Source organism: Eleginops maclovinus, chromosome 13 (assembly GCF_036324505.1).
Source record: "Eleginops maclovinus isolate JMC-PN-2008 ecotype Puerto Natales chromosome 13, JC_Emac_rtc_rv5, whole genome shotgun sequence".
Taxonomy (NCBI): Eukaryota; Metazoa; Chordata; class Actinopteri; order Perciformes; family Eleginopidae; genus Eleginops; species Eleginops maclovinus.
The window spans coordinates 7,120,158-7,141,695 of NC_086361.1; the positions used below are offsets into that span (position 1 = coordinate 7,120,158).

The window sequence follows — 21,538 nt, forward strand, 5'->3', positions numbered from 1 at the left end:
AGTAGTGAGGCAGCAGGTAGGATTACCACAGAGCAGTGTAGCAGAGCAGTGCAGCAGCAGGCCTCAGGCAGCAGTGAGGCAGCAGGTAGGATTACCACAGAGCAGTGTAGCAGAGCAGTGCAGCAGCAGGCCTCAGGCAGCAGTGAGGCAGCAGGTAGGATTACCACAGAGCAGTGTCAGATGTCCTTGGACTCCTCCAGCAGATGTCCTTGGACTCCTCCAGCAGATGTCCTTGCAAAATGAAAGCTATGACAGCTACGACAGTGATGACGGTGAAGATGTTATGTATTCAAGGGCTTACAACAGAAGTGGAACAATGGTGTAAAACAATGACGAACAACACCAAAACAACAACAACAACAATACCTGTTTTTCACTTGGAAACAACCAAATGCTTTGTATATGATTTGCAAGAATCTAACTTGATCTTATTTTCATAATTGCATAATTTATGATATAAGTAAACACTTTACCTTAACATGATGAAATGGAGTGTGTTTCAGGGTGCGTGTGTGTGTGTGTGTGTGTGTGTGAATTTCACCAAAAACCATGAAACTAGCTGGTAACCCTGTGTATCGCTATGTTTTTATTCAAGGATCTGAACTTGTGCTATTTACTTAAAAACTGAATTAAACTGTGAATCTTTTGCTTTAACTCAGCAACATTTAATACAATGTGAAGCTTTACCTACACGATTATGACGGACAACATCAGCAATGTTAAAAGGAGAAAATGAATGCATGTTTAATTAAAAACTTCACCTTTCGGGACTTTTTTTACATTGATTTCTTGAATTATAACAGTTACACGGGTCTCTTTTGAAAAATGAAAGAATGTCTCGGTATGAACAACAGTGACAAATGTTTTAATTTTGATTTCATTTATCACCTATAATGATGGTTTGTGAACATCCCTACATCAAGCTTTATTTACGGGTTGATTGATTGACATTTCATGTTTCCTGTCTCTCTTTTTAAGAGGTATTAACTTCTCTGGTTTAAAATCTTGAATCTTTGAAATCTTTTTTAAAGTCTTGAATATAAATGTATTCACTTTTATGGTCCATGGAGTTTGACATGAACATTAATAGCTGTTATGACAATGATCTTAACATAAAATACACCTTATATAAGTGTTATTAGTGGTACAATATTAAATTAAAACAAATAAAGTTTCGTATCTGTCATGTCTTTGTGTTGTGTGTTTTATTTTGAAATGTTTTCCCCTCCTGTGTCACTCGTTAAGCTTCACTTCCTGTCTGCGTTTCCCTCCTGTGCCTGATTGCATCATTGTGTTCACCTGTTGCCCCTGTGTTTCTCCTCCCCCTTCCAGCTGTCTCTTGTCTTGTGATTACCCATGTGTATTTAGTCCCTGTTTTCCTTTTATCTGTTGTTCAGTCATCATTTCTTCCCTGATCTTGTCCATGTTACCTGCCTGTTCCTGTTGCCCTTCATGTCTGGAGCTAAGTGTTTTTCATCAACAGCTTTTGAATAAAGCTCGCTTTTAGTTTTTTCACCTTTACCTGCTCCCCTTGATTTACTGCACTTGGGTGGTGTTTCCCCAACCCTGACAGCCAATACATTTTATACCAAGAGAAAGACTAATTTCTTGAAGACTAAGTACTATGGAAGCAGATACAATGTAATTCATTAAGTTTTATCCTCAGAAGAAGTACCAAGTAGCTGTTTTGGAGGAAAAATTACCAAAGTGAAATCTTTGAAAAAAAACAAATGTTTTTATTTGTCATGTTATGACAATGCCAAGTATGCTTTTGGTTGGCTGTAGCCAGCGTATAGACAGCAAAATTAAAACTCTACAACAAACTTTAAATTATCCCGGACCACCATCACTGGTAACTTGTGGTTGTTGCAGCTTTTGGCCTCTGGGTTGACACCTTTGCACAATATATATAAATATTTGCTAGGACTTGATATTAGCATGTTATAGTAGTATTTAATACAGTATGATTATATGACACAGATGTTTTAAACAAATGTACAACAACAAAGTGTGAAATAAGGTCATTAGCCCTCTTTGCTGTGAACTTTACATCAAAGTGTGACTCTGTGAGCTTCAAAAATTCATCATAATACTGCTGCTACAGTAGGCCTACTCAGCAGAACAGAAGTACCATAATACCTTTAAAGATCAACCGCATGATTGCATATATGTGTATCTTAGTGAGGTGAAAGTAATCTGAAGAGTTGATAGAGCTATGTTTTATGAGCCAGTTGCTAAGGACTGATGTTTGTTGTGTTGGTCAAGGCTTGATTTTATTATTTTACATGTGCATGTGTCCCATAACAGCAACAAATAAACTGCCCACAGAGTTTACAATTACACTAATGAAACCCTTTTGACCGTATCTGATGGTAGAACACAAGATATGCGTATGAACCCAAGGACGGTCCTACCTTTACATTTCCTTGTTTTCCATGGCTAATCTCCCATACTACTGGACCAATAAGACCAATATTTTGTTGTATTCATCACTGTATGTTAAAGGTCTTGTGGTTGTGATGATTCAAATTTTGGGAAAATTGAGTTTATTGTTTGTTTAATACCGTCATGACTGTTGGTCTCTTTACTCCATCGTGTGTGTGGCTAATAGCTCACAGCTAATAAATATCCTGTCTTTTTTGACTGTGTTGTTGTAAGAAACCAGAGGCAGAGATCTGCACTCTAGTGAATGCACTTTTTTTCAAATGGATTTAATGCACAGTTTCATTTCATCTTTCCTTCAGTTTGACCCCTCACTACAGGACAGTGTCAAGTTATAACTGGCTTTCCTTTGAATAGTCTCACTTCCCTCTCTTGTCTTTCCTATGTCTCCAGACTTACCACAGTTCCACTTTTCATCCGTGACTTAAATAACAAACATCAGTACACAGTTTACAGGAAATTGTGAATCTGATCTCCGTATATCAACATGTGTCCAATGAGCCACTTCATCATGAGGTTTACATTTTAGGCATAGGATTGCTTTGATCAAAAATACTGAGAAAGTCAGTTAATAATAATATTATACTACTCCTTTTACTATAACAAACCGTATTACCTTCTACTATATTTCAGTGGCACTTTATACAACTTCCATGGTCTGCAAGAATGAGCACTATGAATACTTCTATACATATGAACATGCAATAAACAGTAGATTAGACTCTTGGAGGATATTTTCAAAAAGAATGCCCTGCAAAAAAAAAAAAACGATAGCTACACAGCATATTTGACAACAGGGATGTTGGTATTAATGAGTTCCTCTTTTTTTCTTCTGTAGAATTTGTAATACAAGACATTAAAAAAACAAAAACAAATTACTTTTCCAAGATCTTATCTTTTTGGCAGTCCTGGTATATTTTGTTGTATGTCAATATGTGTCATTTTAGGTCACTTAAAGGGAAGTTTATCATAAAGCTATCCATTCAATTAGGATTTAGTTAGCTGATCTAAACATATGTGAGATATTTGATCTAAATCACAGACAACTGCCATTCCAGTGTGACTTAATAATAAAAACCACCAGTTTCAAAGTCTCAAAGACATGTTCAGGAAACTTTGGGAGTCACACTATTGTGTGACTGCTTCCTGCCACTACAGCAGTACTGTGCTTTGGCCCGCTGCTTTCATCCCGAGATTGGTCGTGGGATTGGGTCACCTGTCCTTCCACATAGTCTGCCAGAGCTCTACTGTACACCCGCGCGAGACTATGCCTGAACCGCCCCCTCACTTCCAACCCCATGCAGAAGTACAACAGCGGGTTAACACAGCTGTTCAAAAAGGCGACGCCCTTCGCCAAAGGGTGCCAGATTTTCAGTACAGAGTTCTTGTTGTCCACCATCTTCACCAACAGGAGGCAGTGGTAAGGCGCCCAGCAGAGGAAGAAGGCAGCAACTAATGATGCCAATATGCGCAGGGGGCGAGACTTCCCTGCGATGCGGGTGCGACGGATACCAATTGCTGAAAGGATGTAACAGATGAGGATGACCAGGAAAGGCAGCATGAAGCCAAAGAGGAAGCGGATTGAGTAGAGAATTGGTTTAGCAATGGTATTTCCCTCCTTCACCTCCAAAGAGCACTTGCTCAGGTTGTTCTTCCCCAGGTAGACTTTGCGGTAGACAAAGTATGGAGTGCTTAAGATGATCGCTGAGCACCAAACACAGAAAGCCACCACTCTGGCGGCCCATATGCTACGATGCCGCTTTGTGAGGACGGGATGCCAGACGCACAGGGCTCGGTCCACACTGATCACAGCCAACAGGAAGACGGAGCAGAACATATTGGCGTACTTGAAGAAGCCGTTGAACTTGCAGATGAAGATGCCAAATGGCCAGTGGTCGAAGAAGAGGTTTTTAGTGAGGGAGAAGATTCTCGTGATGCAGAAGATCAAGTCTGCTATCGCCAGATTCACCAGCCACACGTTGGTTACCTTTGGCTGAGGATGAGGAAAAACAGAAGAAAAGCAATAAAATATGTCAATAAAGAGGAAAACAGAAGAATGTCTTGGATATTGTTTTGAATTATTTTCATTATAAAGTAAGTTTGCAGCATGAATTGAAAAAAGTATTGTTTACACTGAGCTGATCCTCAGGAGAAACAAGAACAGGACAATCAGCTTCAGAAAAACCTTTCCTTTTTATACATTTGTAACTTGTTATTCACATTTGAAATCCACCTTGAGTTTGAATCTAACCACCCAGATCACTATGGAGTTCCCTGGGATGCCAAGCAGGACAGTAACAGCGTAGAGGACAATGGAGATGTTTTCCATTATGGCTTCAGCCTCCTTAATTGATGCCTGGTCATTCTTGGAAGGCTTCAGGAGTGGAAAGGAGGCATTGAGAAACATTGTGTGGCTGGAAAAAGAGAATACAACACAGTCAAAATATTACTCCTGTTTCGAGCAGACATCAAAAAAGAAAACATACCAGATCAAGAGGATAAGGGGGTTGGAGTTGGTTACCTAAATGTCACGGTGTGGGGGAGATAGGACCCAACCACAGTACAGAGACAGGAAGGCCGATATCCAGGTCCAAACAAAAGGCAGGATTTATTCAAATTAAAGCTTTACTTAAAAACAAAGAAGAACCTAACCAACACTAACCCCAAGGGGACACAGGGAACACCACGAACAGGAGCAGTTAAACGGACAGACAGGAACAGGCAGGTAACATAGATGGGAACGGGCACAGAACATGGACGAGACCAGGTTGGAAACAACGACAACCGAACATGGAGCAAAAGGGAAGTTTTGCTCCACATTCGATTCAAGTTTGGAGAAGTAACAAACCGAAACAAACTGAAACCAAAGGGGGTAAACAGGGTTGAATTTAACCGCACTAAACAGGGCCGGTGTGAACGCCCCTTTTCTTGAATGAAGTGTGGGCTTAGACTACTTCCTCGTTTGCTTTCATGCTAAAAACTCCAACCAAGAAGAATATGTGCAAGAAATACATCTTTCAGTCAACTTTTCTGATCACAAACCCCTTTATTTTCATATGTTGCTACGGTAATAGACATGATGAGACTTTATAAATATGGGTTAAATATATGGGTTTGTGTATTAACTGTGTTTGTTGACATGTCAGATGTACCAGCTGAGTCATTGTGCAACAGTGTCTGAGAATATGCTGCCTTAAAATACATTTAAAGATACAAAATCCATCCTTTCATTATAAGGTTAAGAGACAAATATGCAACATTTCACAACGTTTCTGTTTATATGTAAGTTTGTCAAGACCATTCCCACAATTTTCCCATTCAGATTGCCTCAGATGAGTATGCAACAGATCCCATGTCCCACATAGTGATATCTGACATGAAGACATCAAATGGTTGTTGATATGACTAGCAGGATAACACAGTAACCTTTGGTGCAGAGATCAAAGATGGCAGAGAAGGCCAACCAGATGTAGACATTAGGTTCATTGAGGCTGAGGACAAGCAGATGACAATACATATATTAAAAGGGACCTTACCAGTGGGAGCAAATGCAGTTGAGCTTCAAAATAATAAATAAAAATCCAGCTGAGAAGTTAAGTGTGTTTCTGTAGATTACAGAAGGAAACAGATGCCCTCAAAGGGGAAACATATACAAAAATACCTCAATTATAGAATTTCCTAAAAACTTAGTAAAATAAAAACATGTCACAATTATCTGAATAACCAAAGACATCATGTAACGAAGACAATAACATCAACTTATTGGGGAAACAGATAAACTAAAAGTGGAAAGAGATTGAGGAAGTTTCCTAAGGTTTAGGTAAATTTCAACATAACAACAGATTTAGGCAACGATTGTAGCGCAGTTTTGAACAATGGTTTGACACTGTTATACAGGTGGATGTAAATCATTAAAAATGTCAGCGATGCACAAGCAAACACAGGGAAGAAGAAAAACTGTAGCTATGGTTGTCAACAATACAGCTTTTTAAATGTCTATTGATTAAGTTTTATTTCTTTTAAACGGCCTTTAACTGCCTTATATCATGTTGGTTGTTTAATATATACGCATGGTATTTTAGAAACATTTCAAATGTTTTGTAAGTCAAACATAATCCAAAAGTACCCATTGTTTATATATAGTTAAAAAAAAAAGAAGTACAAAGTACAAAATGTTCCACTGAAATAAAATGGAGTATAAATGTGAATTTGAATTTGGAGACAAACAAAATGAGTAAAGCCGAAATAATTAAATGATGACTTAATGGATTTAGATAAACTAGTAACTTAGATATGGTGCGATGTAAAAATAGGCTATTTAACATTAATGTGTTGTATCTTTCTTACAGGAGCCTTTTTTTTAGTTACACTTTTCAGTTTGAGTTGCAAGTGTTTCTTATCTGATAAAACCGCTGTACGAACGTTGCATGTTCAACATCAAAAATGTTGCACTTTTATCTGGTTTACCACCGGGGAATTCAACTTTCCACCTCAAGCATGACTTTGTAAGATGTGATGTGAGAATAATATCTGTGGAGCCTCTTGATGTATTTCAAAGATGTAATCATCACCATGCATGATCCTAACAGAGTCTAATGAGACTGTGAAACAAAGGTACAATCTTATGACCACTTCTAGAAAGTTTGAGTTATAGCTTCACTTTGTTCTCCTTTTTAGATTAATTTGTTATTTTTCAGAAGTCTTGGTGATTTGGTGCTTTATTTAAAAAAAAAAAAAATCCCAGTCTTGGATCAATAAAGTAGTTCTTATCTTATCCTAAAACAAAACAAAAAGTCGTTGACACTATTCAGCTGCGGTTTGACATGGATTTAGCATTTCTTCCGTATCTGTCGGTTCAAGTAGCAATTTTTCATGGATGACTATTAGTTTTATATTCCTGACTTATATATGTCTTTTTTGTCATCTGCTCTACAATAACAGAGAAGCAGTTGTTGGCAATACAATTGTCACAATCTTGTTGTGCTTCCTGTTTTACTTTGAAAAGTGTTCACCCCCTGTGCTATGCTATTTCTACATCCATTCTCTGTGCCCTCTTGTTTGATTACCTGATTCTGTCCACCTGGCACCTTCGTGTTTTGCCTTCCCTCCCAAGCTGTGTCTTGTCTGTGTGATTGAGTCTGGCATGTATGTAATTCTGGTTTACTGTTTGTAGTTGTCAGATCCTTATTCTGCGTTATGTGTATTGGAGAGTTTTGTTACTTCTGTTTTGCCTTGCCCTGCTTTGCCTTGTACATCCTTCATTTGGGTCGACACTGCTCTGCCTTCAATTGTGACCAAAACCCTAAGATCTCAGGCCTCCTTCCTCAGTACTCATAAAAAGCTAAGGGCATAAGATGAAATAAAGTGATGAAATAACATGTTTAATTGTTTACCACAGATGGGTTTTAAAGCTTATTTTGCCGTTAAAATCAAATGACCGTAGTGAATGCATTTTAACACTGAATCCATCCATCCACTGAAAAATGTGCATACATTTCCTCATTTAGCGTCATACACTGATAAGAACATAGAACAGTCTATTGATATATACGTAGAAAATAGGACAACCACTTTTTAATAAATAATCGATTAGAACTATGGTCAAGTCTCCAGGAAAGTCTGCAGATTTGCAGACTCACAGAAAGTTTGCATAAAAGGCATCCACAAGTTTGCATCAAATCCCTTAAGCAATTTAATATTTGACAGCTATTAGGCTTTAAAGTTCTTACGTTAGAAAGTGCGGAGATGGGGATTTTGGCTATGCAACAATTTGCTGGCCGTGTTAAAGCATCATATCCTAAAATAAAAAGAATGTTTCCAATAATAATATGGAGAAGGGAAAGTTTCAATGAACTGGACTGAGTCAATGTGTTTAGTGTTGGAATCAGATTGTTGAAAAGTAGACATTTGATCATTTGTAGCAGATGATTAAAAAAAAGTTTCAAGTTAGAAAAAACATTCTAAACATCGCTGCGCTGGGAACGTTCAGAAGATAAACAAAAAATACCACAGATGCACTATGCCCAAACAGCTCAACACAAAACCGCAGCAGCAGCTTCTTGAAGCGCTGGCAAAAATAAATTAACTGAGGTTAATGTAGACTTCCTGTTCTTAACCACTACGACTTTTGCAAACTGGTATCACATCTTGCCCCGAGCTGCTTACAACTTTGGCTAACAAGTCATCATTTTTAAAGTTACTCTTTAGGTCTCAGCACCAAATGCTGTTGATTTTAAATGCTCTCTGTTTCTATTTCCCATAATTTGGCTATTTTACAAACACAGTGAATCAGTGTTTTCCAACATTAAACTCGAGACCCCTGAAGAGGCTCCCAGGATAATTATGAGAGTGGTGGTAATATGGAGAGAAAAACAAACACAATAGTTGAAAATGTTTGGTCGTACTTTATTCTAAAATGCACAAACAGGTTGACCATTTTAGTCCACTGAAAACTTCTTACAGAGAAGGGAACAACTATCTGCTTTATAAGTCATTGTCTAATAAAAAAACAACAACATTAAACTTGAAATCACAAATAGTATTTTTTTCTAGCACCTACATGAACTGACCAACATGTTTATAGTTAAATATAAATTTGTATTTAAATAGTATTTTATCCGTTGTGCATTGTCTCTTTTAGATTAGACTCTTTCCGCACACTGTCAGTTAAAATAATTTCACTGCACTCTACTTTATATGTATTTTTGTCAGGCAACATCACCATTATCAGAGTGGAAAGCCAACCATTGTTGGTCGTTGAGGAGTTAATCATGACAAAGAGAATTGATTGAGTTTCCCCGCCACCAATGAGCCAAACACACATCAAATGTTTCCCTTATCAGCATCAACTTCTTCTTCCTTCTTTTTTGTTATTATTATCCAAGGACGGAAAAGGCAATTTACTTAAAACCCTGTTCACAAGACCTCCCTTCCCATTGTATATATAAGGTTTTTGTTATTGCGCACAGCCCCTGATTAAATAAAGAAAGACGCGTTACTCATTTGTAACTATCTTGCTAGAAAAGTGTTTTCACGCAGTGTGTAACACATCTCATCTGTGGAATAAGACTTACAAAATGTATTTCCTACCTGTAGTTGTGAAACTGGTATCACAGCGATGAGGTCTGCTGCTTCAGTGTGTGTGGTCAGAGGCAGAAGTGAGGATGTGTTTTCGTGTGTGTGTGTGTGTGTGTGTGTGTGTGTTTGTGTTTATGCATTGTTCCACTGTTCCACTGTTCCACTGTTTCACTGTGACTGTAAATGGTTTCATTGCCTAAAAATGGACATGTGTTTGAGTGTGTCTGTCACACACGCACACACACACGCACGCACACACACACACACACACACACACACACACACACACACACACACACACACACACACACACACACACACACACACACACACACGCACACAGACACACACACACACACACACACACACACACACACACACACACACACACACACACACACACACACACACACACACACACACACACACACACACACACACACACACACACACACACACACATACACACCTTCCTCTTTTTCCTCTCTTAGTGTCATACGTGTCTGGCTGTGTGATTTATTCTCTGCTCTCACACAGTCACTTTGTTATTTAACTCACACACACACACACACACACACACAAACACACACACACACACACACACACACACACACACACACACACACACACACACACACACACACACACACACACACACACACACACACACACCCATATACTGCATAAACACATGGAGTGAATGACCGTCTTGTGTTAATCAGAGAGGGTCGTTTCTTTCTTCTTCAGAATCCTCGGCCAATCAGAGTCCTCTAAACGAGACCAATGACCCTGTGCTGTTAAGACAGCTAACTTTAGATCATCTTCATTATTCCACAACGAAAACAAATCAAGATCCACAAACATTGCAAACGTTAATCCTTGCTTTGGGTTATTATGCTTTTTTTGAGGGGGGCGGTCAAAATACAAATTATTTCACTGCTGTTTATGACTAACGGGGTCATAGATATATTCTTGTTGTAGAAAGTAAGGAAGAATAATAAAAATAAACTTCCAAAGGGTGGCTAAAACAACATCAACATAGTTATTTCAAGTATTGATTTTATTCATCAAATTCTCTGCTGTTTGTGGCATGAATGCAGATAAATTCAATTTTTTGTTTTCTAAAAATAAATAAATAATAAACACTAAAGTACTTTAGTAATTTTAGGCTATATTTAGCCTCTGGAAAAATAAAGTAAACTGTCAACTATAACGTAACTGCACCCTAAAGGTCATTAACTGTTCACTTTAACATTTAAAATATGTGGTCCTCCTTACACTGCCTTCCAAGAATGTTTCAATCTGTATCAATCACTTCCTCCTTTCGGCAGGGCTCATGATCTCCTGATGTTGCACAGAGCTCACAACAAAAGAATGTTCCGCAGTCAGAGGGAAAGATATTCGACAAAGATTTGCACTTTATATTTTCCTTCGAAGGAAAGACTGTCATTTGTATGGAGACATGTTTAGGGTGCATTAAACATATGTTACACCTTTAAATGTAAGATTCATGATTGTTTAGGTAATACATTAAGCAGTTTATATACTCTATGTTGGTGACATATGCATATGTTTTCTTTCAAGTTGTGTTCTGTCTCGCAATGCTGCATTCTGGCATCTGCAATCCGTGTTTTAAGCATCTGATTCTCCTGCTTATGCTGCATTCTAGTGGCACAAAGGGAAGTTGTTTCATTGTTGCATTCAAGTTTTTGAAGCCTTGCTAAAACCTTTGTATTGTGCACAAAACGGGCAAAGACATACTGTTCAACAGGTTTGATTGCATTTAAGTCTATCTTTAGCCACGTTGTAGCAGCTTAGCAGTGCTCTGGTCTTTTGGTGGAGTCTGAAATATCTAATCTATTGCATGTAATGGTAAGTCATTTGGTACAGATGTACATCATAGCTAGAAGAGGAACTGTAATGGTTTTTGGGATATCCTGTTGATTTTTTCTCGAGTGCCGTTGACATTTTTCACTTCCTTAAGCATCTGCTGAATGAATTAACAAAAAATGTGTACTGAAATGCCACCACGAGTGAATATAATTATTTCAAATATCTGCAAAACCACTCACATTATCCTCAGTTGTACTTTGTGTTTGTTGAGCACATGTTAGCATGCTAACCTGTTAACAAATGAGTTTATAGCTCGATAGATGCCCCAAAAGGTAAGTGATTAACTGAAACAACAACAATAGCAGAACACTGTAAGTAAGGAAGTAAGTAAGTGAGTGAGTGAGTGAGTGAGTGAGTGAGTGAGTGAGTGAGTGAGTGAGTGAGTGAGTGAGTGAGTGAGTGAGTGAGTGAGTGAGTGAGTGAGTGAGTGAGTGAGTGAGTGAGTAGGTACAATTGTATTTATATAGCACACTTCTCAACACGAATGTACAAAGTGCTTTATAGACAGTACACAAAAAAACACATAATTACAACTGTAAAATGTACAATAAAACACAACAATACAAATCACCTGCATCCGATGCCATCATGATGTCACTGGAAACCCTGAGGAGAGCTGATTCTGTAGAGCGATGTTTTCTGAAACCTGATTTAACTAACTCTTATTCCTTTAATACAATACACACATTCGAGATTTCACCACATAAAACAGTACAGACACTCAGAAGTTCAGATGATACAATTTCCTAACTGCAACACTTCCTTTTTGAACATATAAATTCCTCTTCCACATCACAATCACATACACAAAATCACATGAGTCTGCTTTGGCGAACAGCTCAACATCACTTGGCAGGTAGAAATACAGTTTTTGTTTTTAATTGTATTATACCTTTATAATAAACTTCAAACTGTCGTTGATAAAATCAAAGTGTTGTGATTGGAAGACAATGTAAAAATATGTTCCTTGTGGAAATTAGTGGAAATGTATTTCTCTTTATCTCTATGGCTCTCTTTATTTGTTTTCTGTTCTATAGTTATCTTGGATCTAAACGCTTTATCTCGTTCAGCTGAAATGGGCTTTGGTTTGGCAGTTGTCACTTTGCTCATCGCTCTGATGCAAGGTCAGTAGTTCCCTGATTGCTATTATACAAGGTGGAAGTATAGTTTGTATTTCATTTTCCTTTTCCACTCAAATGAAAGCTTCCTTCTGAGCCTGGGCAAGTAAAGTGTTTGAAAGAAATTGAATGAAATAAGACATATTTTGGTAGAGAGAATGTTCTTTGTTTGTCCTGATAAACTGCACTTTCAAGACATTCAATTTGCCCCTCTAGGTGTCTCTTGTCAAACTTGGGAGATCATGCTGCCCAAAACCATCTTGGTCATCAGTGACTCCTGTGTCACAATCCCATGCCGTTTCATGATCCCAAGCAATGAGGAGGCAAACATTGTCAACTGCTCCGAGGGTGGTGTTTGGATGAAAGGAACACAGTTCGGTCCGCGGGTCATAATTGCACACATTCCTAAATTGAACCTAATACAAGTACGTCTTCTTTTTTTTACCAGCCTCTATTGTTTGCATCCTGTGAGTCTGTCCATGTGTGTGTGTGTGTGTGTGTGTGTGGGTGTGTGTGTGTGTGTGTGTGTGTGTGTGTGTGTGTGTGTGTGTGTGTGTGTGTGTTGACAGAATTTGACAAAAAACTTGCCATTGTAACCAATCAAAATGCAATCACGGAACTTCAAAGGTGTGAAGAAGAGAATTCAATGAAGGTCGGATTTCAAGATATGGTCCTAGCTCCCACTATACTCCAAGGCCCACATTTGCATATCGTCAGTTGTGATCCTATCACAAGAAGACATATTTGGTATTTTGATATCTTTGGAAACTTCTGATCATCACAAGAATTTAAAACAATATTTTCTACTTTAAGGGGAAACTAACAGGGGACATCAAACAGAAGAACTGCACTACAATCTTCAACAACTTCCGAAAGGACAACAACGACGAGTACTTCTTCAGGCTTGAGTGTTCAAACCACTTAAAGTACAGTTTCGGTAATGGAGTCACAATTAGTGCCCAACCAGGTATGAATGGATGAAAGGAGCACAGGCAGTTGAAAATGGTTAATTGTGGTCCTTCTGTGTTAAATTCAAATGTACATCTGGCCATTAAGTATTAATAACTTTGAGTGATGGTAACAGAAAAGTTTTTTTGTGGAGCATTCATCAACTATTAGACTCATAGCTTTACCTGTTTCTTTGTTACCTGTGATATTTCATATCTGACTTTTCCTGGACAGATCTCCCCCCCTCCATGTTGTCCTCTGTGGGTCAGGTGTCAGAGGGAGCCCAGGTCAGACTGCAGTGTTCAGTCACGGTGCCCTGCCACAGCATGCCCCCTTCCATCACCTGGCTGCCCGAAGACAACTCTAGTCAAAAGACTACACAAATGCAGGTGATCACTTATTCACTGATTCATTTATTCACATTGCTGCATGTCAAACTTTGCACATTCAGGCTACTTATGAATCATAGCCCGCCTACACAATGATGTTAACGTTATTCTATATTTTTGGTTCATGTCAAAGAATCCCTTGAAATATGTAATGTCTTGGGGATGTGAGCCACAGAGAGCACAATCATTTCCAGAACACTGCCAGGCATGTCTACAAATTGGTTGGGGATTTATTTTTTATAACGGAAAACTACAGTGTGTGTGTTCATGTTTTTAAGTCATATGTAACTCAGTTGAACAGTGTGATTTATTTCAGTGTTTAATAGGTTTTGTACAAAAATGAAAAAAAATAATCATCTAAAGATTTTTTTTATCACTCAAAAAGATTGATTTTTTTTTGCCTTACCTAATTATCGGTAAATACAGTATGAAATACATCAAACATATTACGTATATTTGATTTGGAATTTAGTATGTTCATTTTATGGTACTTTACCTCTGTTACTTCTTACATTTAGGACAGAAATGTTGCACTTGTTTAATTTACACATGTTATTTTAGAGTCACAAATGACATCAAGATTGAGCAACATTTGATTAGAAAATTAAAGATAAGACCACCAAACTGTATATCTAGAGTGAAATGAGCTCCACTGCTGTCTCATGGAGGTCATTATTCTACATATTCTCATTATTTTACATTATCTTAATTTTCATCCCTTTTATCGAATGTATTTTGATCCTATTTGTATTTTTTAACAGATTCTTATTATTCAAAAATTATATACACCCTCTTGACAACGTGTCAGTAATTAAGAGGATTCCTCCCTGTTTTGTCAAAGCAGAGTTTAAACGATGGACAGATGATCATGATGTCCACGCTGACCTTTAGTGCTGAAGCGCACCACAACAACCAGAGCTTCTCCTGTTCTGTGACCTACCCGCTGACAACAGGGGGCAGCAGCCACTCGTCTGCAGAATCTCAGAGACTCAGCATCCTGTGTGAGCCACTCACTGTTTATTAAACAAATCTGTTTAGGGACCATAATATAGTTTACTTAAAATGTCCTTAAATTAAAAGCAGAGGAGAGTTCAAAAACCTCTGTGAGAAGTGGAGGGTAAACTATGTTTCACGCAGAGGAGGATTGTGACATTAATGACACATTTATTAAAATTGCAGACATAAAAGATGTTACTGTTCCACAGGGGGAATTACAAAAAGGAAAAAAATCAAAATCAAACAAATGACTTTCAGAAGCTGTTTACATGATGATACTTTTTCTAACCCGAAGGCCAGGAAACAATGGGGTTGTAAAAAGAGTCTGCGGTTGAAAGAAACTTTAAGTAAACTTTTGTGGTACTTAGATGATAATAATGAATTATGTGCTGTTACTTTTACTTACTGATACATCTGAGGGCTTTCACGAGATAGGGAAATAGCAGAGAATCATAAACATAATCCCCCCTGTGTAAGAGACAGCCTGTAAAACTTTGGGATTTTAGCCCTTCAGACCATTGACACACTACAGGAAAGGGAAAAACCCTTAAGTAAAATAGCACCCATTCAAGTAAAATTACAACGGTATCATCAATAAAATGTACTCAAAAAGGTAATTCATATCAGATTAACAGAAGTATAAGCAGTGACGGGTTGCTGTTTTTTTTGTCTAATGTTGCAGCTGATTATATACTTAATATACTACATTGCGGCTTAATCTATAACAAAATATCACATTTCATAATCATATCGTAATCTGTCGATGATAATTTGTTTTTATAATCTAAAATTGTAACAGGTAACTACAATGGTTTCTGAACTCTGAACTGTTGTAGAGTAGAGGAATAAAGTAGCAGGAAATTGAAATAAGTAAAGAGCACATCAAAATTGTACTAAAGTATAGTATTTTGATTATTGTATTTATACTTTCCACAACCGATTTTAGGTATAAACATACCTTATTTAACCAACGACTATGGTGAGGAATATTGCTTTGACTTTCCCAAAGTGTAGAAACCACTTCGTCAGAATACATGAAATGTTTTTACAAGGTTAATTAGTCTGTTACAGTCACTGAGAGAAGTCCCTTTTTTTCTATTGGAGTCTCTGAATAACAACCAGTATGGATTGATTTATACATTGTTTCACTCACTGACAGATTTAACAAGTTCCTCTTCCCTTCCTTCTTCCTCCTTCCTAACCCCCTCAATATAAACAAACTGGTGCTGATTTATTGACCATTTAGCTGATGAATGTGTGAGAGACCGTACAGTGTGGTTTGGGAATACAGCCCACTTGTTTCAACATGACTTTTACTCACTTGACCTGAAGGGGATTTTATTTTCATGCACAGACGGAAGTTTTGTTTTAAAGCTGTCAGTATTTAAAGAGCTGAACAAGTCCTAGCTTGGTTTTGACAGAAGTAATTAACAGTAAAGTATATGGCTGCAACATGACACAAGGTGCCTTTGTGACTGTACGACAGGCAGTGGTACTGTGTGTAAGAAGAACTCAGACCTGACCTGAATTAAAGTAAACGTTTTGTGTTACAAGCACAAATAAAGGTCATTCATTCAGAAGTATTAGCATCAAAAAGCAAAAGTTCTCATTGTGCACAATGGCCCTTTTCTGAACATGTCTACACTTATTGATGCATTACTTTACATTACAATGCAGCTGGTGAAGTAGGGCTATCATTTTTGTTTACTTTAAGAAGCGCTGGGTTGAGAAGTTTACAAAGTCTTCTATTGTATAAACCTATAACATCACTTATTAATGTTGATGCTTTCCTGTTGCATTATCTACTGAAGTGTATGTTATCAAGTTAACGTAGAAAAGTGAAGTATTAATTCAGGATGGAAATACTCAAGAAAAGTTCAAGTACGTCACAGCTGTTCTTACTTACGGTACTATAGTAAAGAGACATTCTGAGACAGCCTGCTCATTTTTTTGGTGAACTATTATTTTAACACAATATATCACTGTCTGTTTCCCAACAGATGGTCCTCAAGACACCACGGCAACCATCAGCTACTCTGTCCCTGTCGATGAGGGCCAAACTGTGACACTCACATGCTTCAGTCAGGCCAACCCCCCTGTAAGCCTCTACACCTGGTACAGAGACGACTATGGAAAGGTACCAGACTGTATTTATTACATGTTAGGTCATTTTTTATACGTGAATAATCATATGAATTAAGTCTATTACCTCTTTTTACTGATCATCAGTTTGATTCTAGTTCCGTGCTGGTGCTAGTTTGGTTCAGTTGGTGAATCGTTTTTCTGTTTTAATGGACAACGTTTGGCAAAATGGTGCTGTAAATGAAGTTTACCCAGAACTTTGTTGGTTCCAAATGGAAACCAGTTTTTAGTGCGAAGAAACGGCACAGCTGCAATGGAAACATAGAACTGGTTTGCAATTGAGCACTGACTCCGAGCAAGCCCTGGAAAAGCTTAGATCAAAAAAGGTGGGCCCGAAAGTATAACGAACAATGCTCTTCAGATAGTTTCCTGGATGTTCAGCGTACAGTTCATTGTCTCGTATGAAACAAGGCTCTTAATTCTATTGATGGGGTCGTCATGTTGGACCAATGATATTTTAGACAAAAGTGTTCCATCAACAACAGTTTGGAAATGGCCCTTTCCTGTTTCAACACAATAATGGCCCTCGGCACAAAGCTAGGGCCATAAAGAAACCAGTTTGTTGTTGTAAAACTTTCCTGGCCCGAACAGAGCCCTGACTTAAACCCCATCCAACACTATTCGGATAACCTGGAAGGAGAATGCATTAAGTTGTACAAATATGTAGCAGAGACAGGATTACACTGTTAGTAACTGTGATATTACAACTTTTTTTTATATATAAATTGTTAATATTGATCACATGACAATATTGTGTAAATATGTTGGCGCTTCTGAAATCATTTCCCTTTCTTTGTGTTCTCGTTTTGCATCCTTCCCCAATGCCACACATATAAGAAACTTTTTCATTTCCCAAAAAAGAGACAAAGTGTACACAAAGATGAGTTTTGCCTTAGTGTTTTTTTTTACTTCCTGTCATTGTGTGTTTTCACATCTGTTCTGATCATCTCTTCTGGCTTTATTAGTTCCACCTGTTCCCCTATAGCCCTACAACCACCTGACCTCCTGTACAGCTGAACTTTATCTCGTCATCAGCTCTGCCTGTATTTAAGTCCTGGAAGTAGGGTTAGGAATGTTTTTTAAAACTATTCTGACCTGATTTTTTAACTGGAATATGTATTGCCTCTCCTAATCACAGCTGACTAAGATTGGTAAAGGAGAAAAGCTGGTCCTGCAGGTCAGCCAGATGGACAGCGGGTTGTATCTGTGTGAGGCTCAAAGCCAGAAGGCCTCTCAGAGGTCCAGACCTGTATCTCTGGAGGTCAAAACCACCACAGGTAAACATATGGCTGTAACACTACTGCTTTCTAATGCTAGTGCTGCTTTTCTGGTCCTTCATTACAAGCCGGAAAGACTGACAAGGAGGAGGTATCTCTTTAATTACTTTTTAATTAAAGGTGACATATCATGTTTTTTTTTTTAACGATGATAGTTGTATTTTGGTTTAAATTTTTCCTCATTCAATCTGTTTCATTGACATGTATTCAACCTCCTCAAAACCTCCATTTCAGCGCCTGCCCCTTTAAGTAATTTCCTAGTTTCACAAAATCCCTTGAAGGGATGGGTGTTGCAATTCAGCGACACTATAAACTATGATACTTCTGCAATCTGTTTTCCTTCTTTTGTTTTTGTGACATTAAAACCTTAGAGAAGCTTGTTTGAATGCACAGTTGCTCAATATGGGGTAAAGGCCAGGATGAGCGTCAGACTTTGAAGCACCTTACTTTCTAGTCCGTGACATCATTTCAGCGCCAAAATATTTCCCTGACTTATAGTGGGAAAAAGATGTGTGCGCCAATCATGCATTTGTTTTTAGATAACCTGCCCAGTACGAGCATCTTTCTAGACCTTATTTAAATCATTAGGTTAAGTTGTAAAATGCATTACAATTATTTTCCATCTCCATTCAATTTGACTGAGCCGATATAGGACAATGGAAACTGGGCTTAAGGGAAAACTCAAGTGCCCAGATACTTTTTGGATCTACAGTCGCTGAATTTTGGCTTGAGTAACTCTCTGAACGGGGCCGACCTTCTGACGCTGTATCCACTTCTCTTTACACATCCGTGTATAGGAAGGAGATTCAGTGTATTGATACTTTCTCAGTATTTATATATTGCATCATAATTTGAAATAGTATAATAGAAAAGACACTAAAATCTCATGTTTTACAATAAAGGACGTATTATAACATGTGTTTTTCTGTCATGTTTTAATCCTCCTTTCCAGGCAGGATTCAGGGTGTTGTTTTTCCCTACACTATATGTGGCGTGTTGCTGCTCCTCTGCATCATGACTGTTGTTGTAGACGTGTACAAATATCAAGGGTAAGAATGTTCAAGAGCAATATAAAGCTTATATCACTTTTATCCTTAGTGTGATTTGTATTAATTTCATCCTATTTCCCCTCCAAATATTGTTCTTGATTTATTTTACCCAAAATCATTATGATTTTTCTTGGTGCCTTGGATTATATGTATATTTTTGTTTTTACTTGGCTATATTGTAAATGAAGTTTCTCTATAAATATATTTCCATATGCTTTAAAAAAGGTTCAAGTAATGAATGAATAAGAATCAAGATTTTGTTTTAAATATAAGCCATTTCCATTTTTTGGAAACCTCAAATGCTGGTGTTAAAGAAAAAGGTCCTCCTTCAGCTAACAGTTCTTGTGTTTGTTTTTCCGCTCTTCCTCAGTATATCCCGGAGGCTGAAGGTAAGCGGAAAGCCTTAACTCAAACTGAGAAAGTGACAGGCAAATGCAAATGTCCCCTCTGTGGAACTATTAAGCAATTTGGGTCCAATTGATTTTCAAAAGCAAAATGGTGCAATGTCTTGAAGGGCAAATAGTTATACTGCATATGCGTCGTGCATGAGTTGATACGTGTCCTAATAAGAAATATGCTGGAAATGTGAGGGTAAAGGTACGATGCAGGACATAAGAATACCTTCAATTCAGCAACTACTGAAGATGTTTTAGCCACTCTCTTACAAATGTACTTGAGTTGTGGGATCCAATACTCTCACATCCTGAAAAACATCATATTCGATGAAAAACATCTGATGCTGTCGTGATAGTTGTTTATTCCTCCCTTTTTAATCAACCAACCTACAAAATGTACAACTTTAAATATACTTAATTTGTCTGTGTATCTTGGTTGTCGATGTCATCATGTTCCAAATAAATAAAGTGTTTAACATCATGAAGATAAAGGAAGGTGCCACTCATTGACTTTAATAATAAGAGTTCTTTATATTTTGCATTTTTTCAGATGATCGAAGTGAAGGGAGAACACACCAACACTAATCTGAGGACCTGCAGTGTCAACTCTGACTATGAGCAACTCCAGGTATCTGCTATATGTTTACTTAAATGAAAATATGTAAAAAAATGAATATGTAAAACAGTTGCTAGATGGATATGTGGATTGCCACATCACCACCTAGGGCCATTGACCATGAGTTGGGAGTCAGAAAGCCCTGTGGGACCAGCTGTCCAGGTGTGGTGTGTGTGTGTGTGTGTGTGTGTGTGTGTGTGTGTGTGTGTGTGTGTGTGTGTGTGTGTGTGTGTGTGTGTGTGTGTGTGTGTGTGTGTGTGTGTGTGTGCGTGTGGGGGGGGGGCGGTGTGTCAGGTGATAGGGAATGACTCGCATGTTAGGGAGGCAGGGAAGAAGCAGTCTGGTTGTCCTTCTGGAGATCCTAATGTTTCAAAATGTTTTGTCGGTTTAAACATTTAAATTACAGTATTATCATTTTATATAATTATATGTGTTTTGTTGTTCTCTAATGTGTATTTTTTTTCTTTCCACTTTGCTTCATCATCGACAGCCTAAAACGATGACCCCTCCTGACGCTTCCATCTATCAGAACACCATCGCTCTGCAAGCCACTTTCAACAATACTCCTCTGTCAAAGTAAACGTGAGGGAATGCAGTGGAAGAGGGCAAAAATGCAACAGCACCTCAAAATCAATGTGATCTTGAACTTCTAATCCTGTTATTTTACTTAACTCTCATGTTATCCATCCATTTCTTTTTCCATAATCACAACTTTTTATTTCATAGTTATAACGTTTTTTTGCCTTTTCTCTACTAGTAGAGGTGTTTGTATTTGTTTGGTTTTAACTTTTCTTTATTTTCGTAATTGACTTGCATGTGTATGAGGTCCGAGTATGAATCAAGGAAGAAGGTATTAATGCCTAAATATGAATGCTAGCATCACATTTGATCTGTATCATGCTTTTATTATTTTTATTGTTCAATCAGTAGATTTCTTACATACTTTTGCACATGTTCCTGTAATTCATTATAAGGCAACAGCCATCAGCTTTGGCCAACAATTGTTTCGATGTTTTCCCCCACAACGTGATTTTGACCAATAGCTCTGTTCAACTGCAAACATGGAGAAGCCGAGATCACTGATGAGAAAGATGCTGTTGCTGCAGTCAGTCATTTTTTTATCCTTCATTTAGGCTTTGGAACACAACACAGCCAGCTTTACACTCACAGCTACTGTTTGAATTCAAGTAATCTAG

General features: G+C 37.9%; 2 protein-coding genes across 6 annotated transcripts; one reads left to right on the plus strand and one right to left on the minus strand.

Annotated features, from left to right (window-relative positions):
• Positions 1-1,711: 1,711 nt before the first annotated feature.
• On the minus strand, positions 1,712-12,222 carry LOC134875394 (chemerin-like receptor 2). 5 transcript variants are annotated; one of them, XM_063899956.1, is made up of 4 exons: positions 9,532-9,601; positions 5,869-5,933; positions 4,676-4,856; positions 1,712-4,435 (listed from the first exon to the last, which is right to left on the minus strand). In XM_063899956.1, exons 3-4 carry the CDS (start codon positions 4,847-4,849, stop codon positions 3,566-3,568), a joined length of 1,044 nt encoding a protein of 347 aa, XP_063756026.1. In that variant the 5' UTR covers positions 4,850-4,856; positions 5,869-5,933; positions 9,532-9,601; the 3' UTR covers positions 1,712-3,565. The 5 variants fall into 5 exon arrangements, with proteins under 5 accessions (XP_063756026.1, XP_063756030.1, XP_063756025.1 ...); XM_063899960.1 differs by lacking the exons at positions 5,869-5,933; positions 9,532-9,601 and adding an exon at positions 11,984-12,222; XM_063899955.1 differs by lacking the exon at positions 5,869-5,933 and having other exon boundaries at positions 9,532-9,656.
• si:ch211-171h4.5 (sialoadhesin) lies at positions 12,214-21,214 on the plus strand. Its single transcript, XM_063899954.1, has 12 exons — positions 12,214-12,268; positions 12,450-12,536; positions 12,747-12,955; positions 13,344-13,497; positions 13,713-13,867; positions 14,712-14,868; positions 16,864-17,000; positions 18,144-18,282; positions 19,235-19,331; positions 19,702-19,720; positions 20,277-20,354; positions 20,833-21,214. Exons 1-12 carry the CDS (start codon positions 12,229-12,231, stop codon positions 20,920-20,922), a joined length of 1,362 nt encoding a protein of 453 aa, XP_063756024.1. The 5' UTR covers positions 12,214-12,228; the 3' UTR covers positions 20,923-21,214.
• The last annotated feature ends 324 nt before the right edge of the window (positions 21,215-21,538 follow it).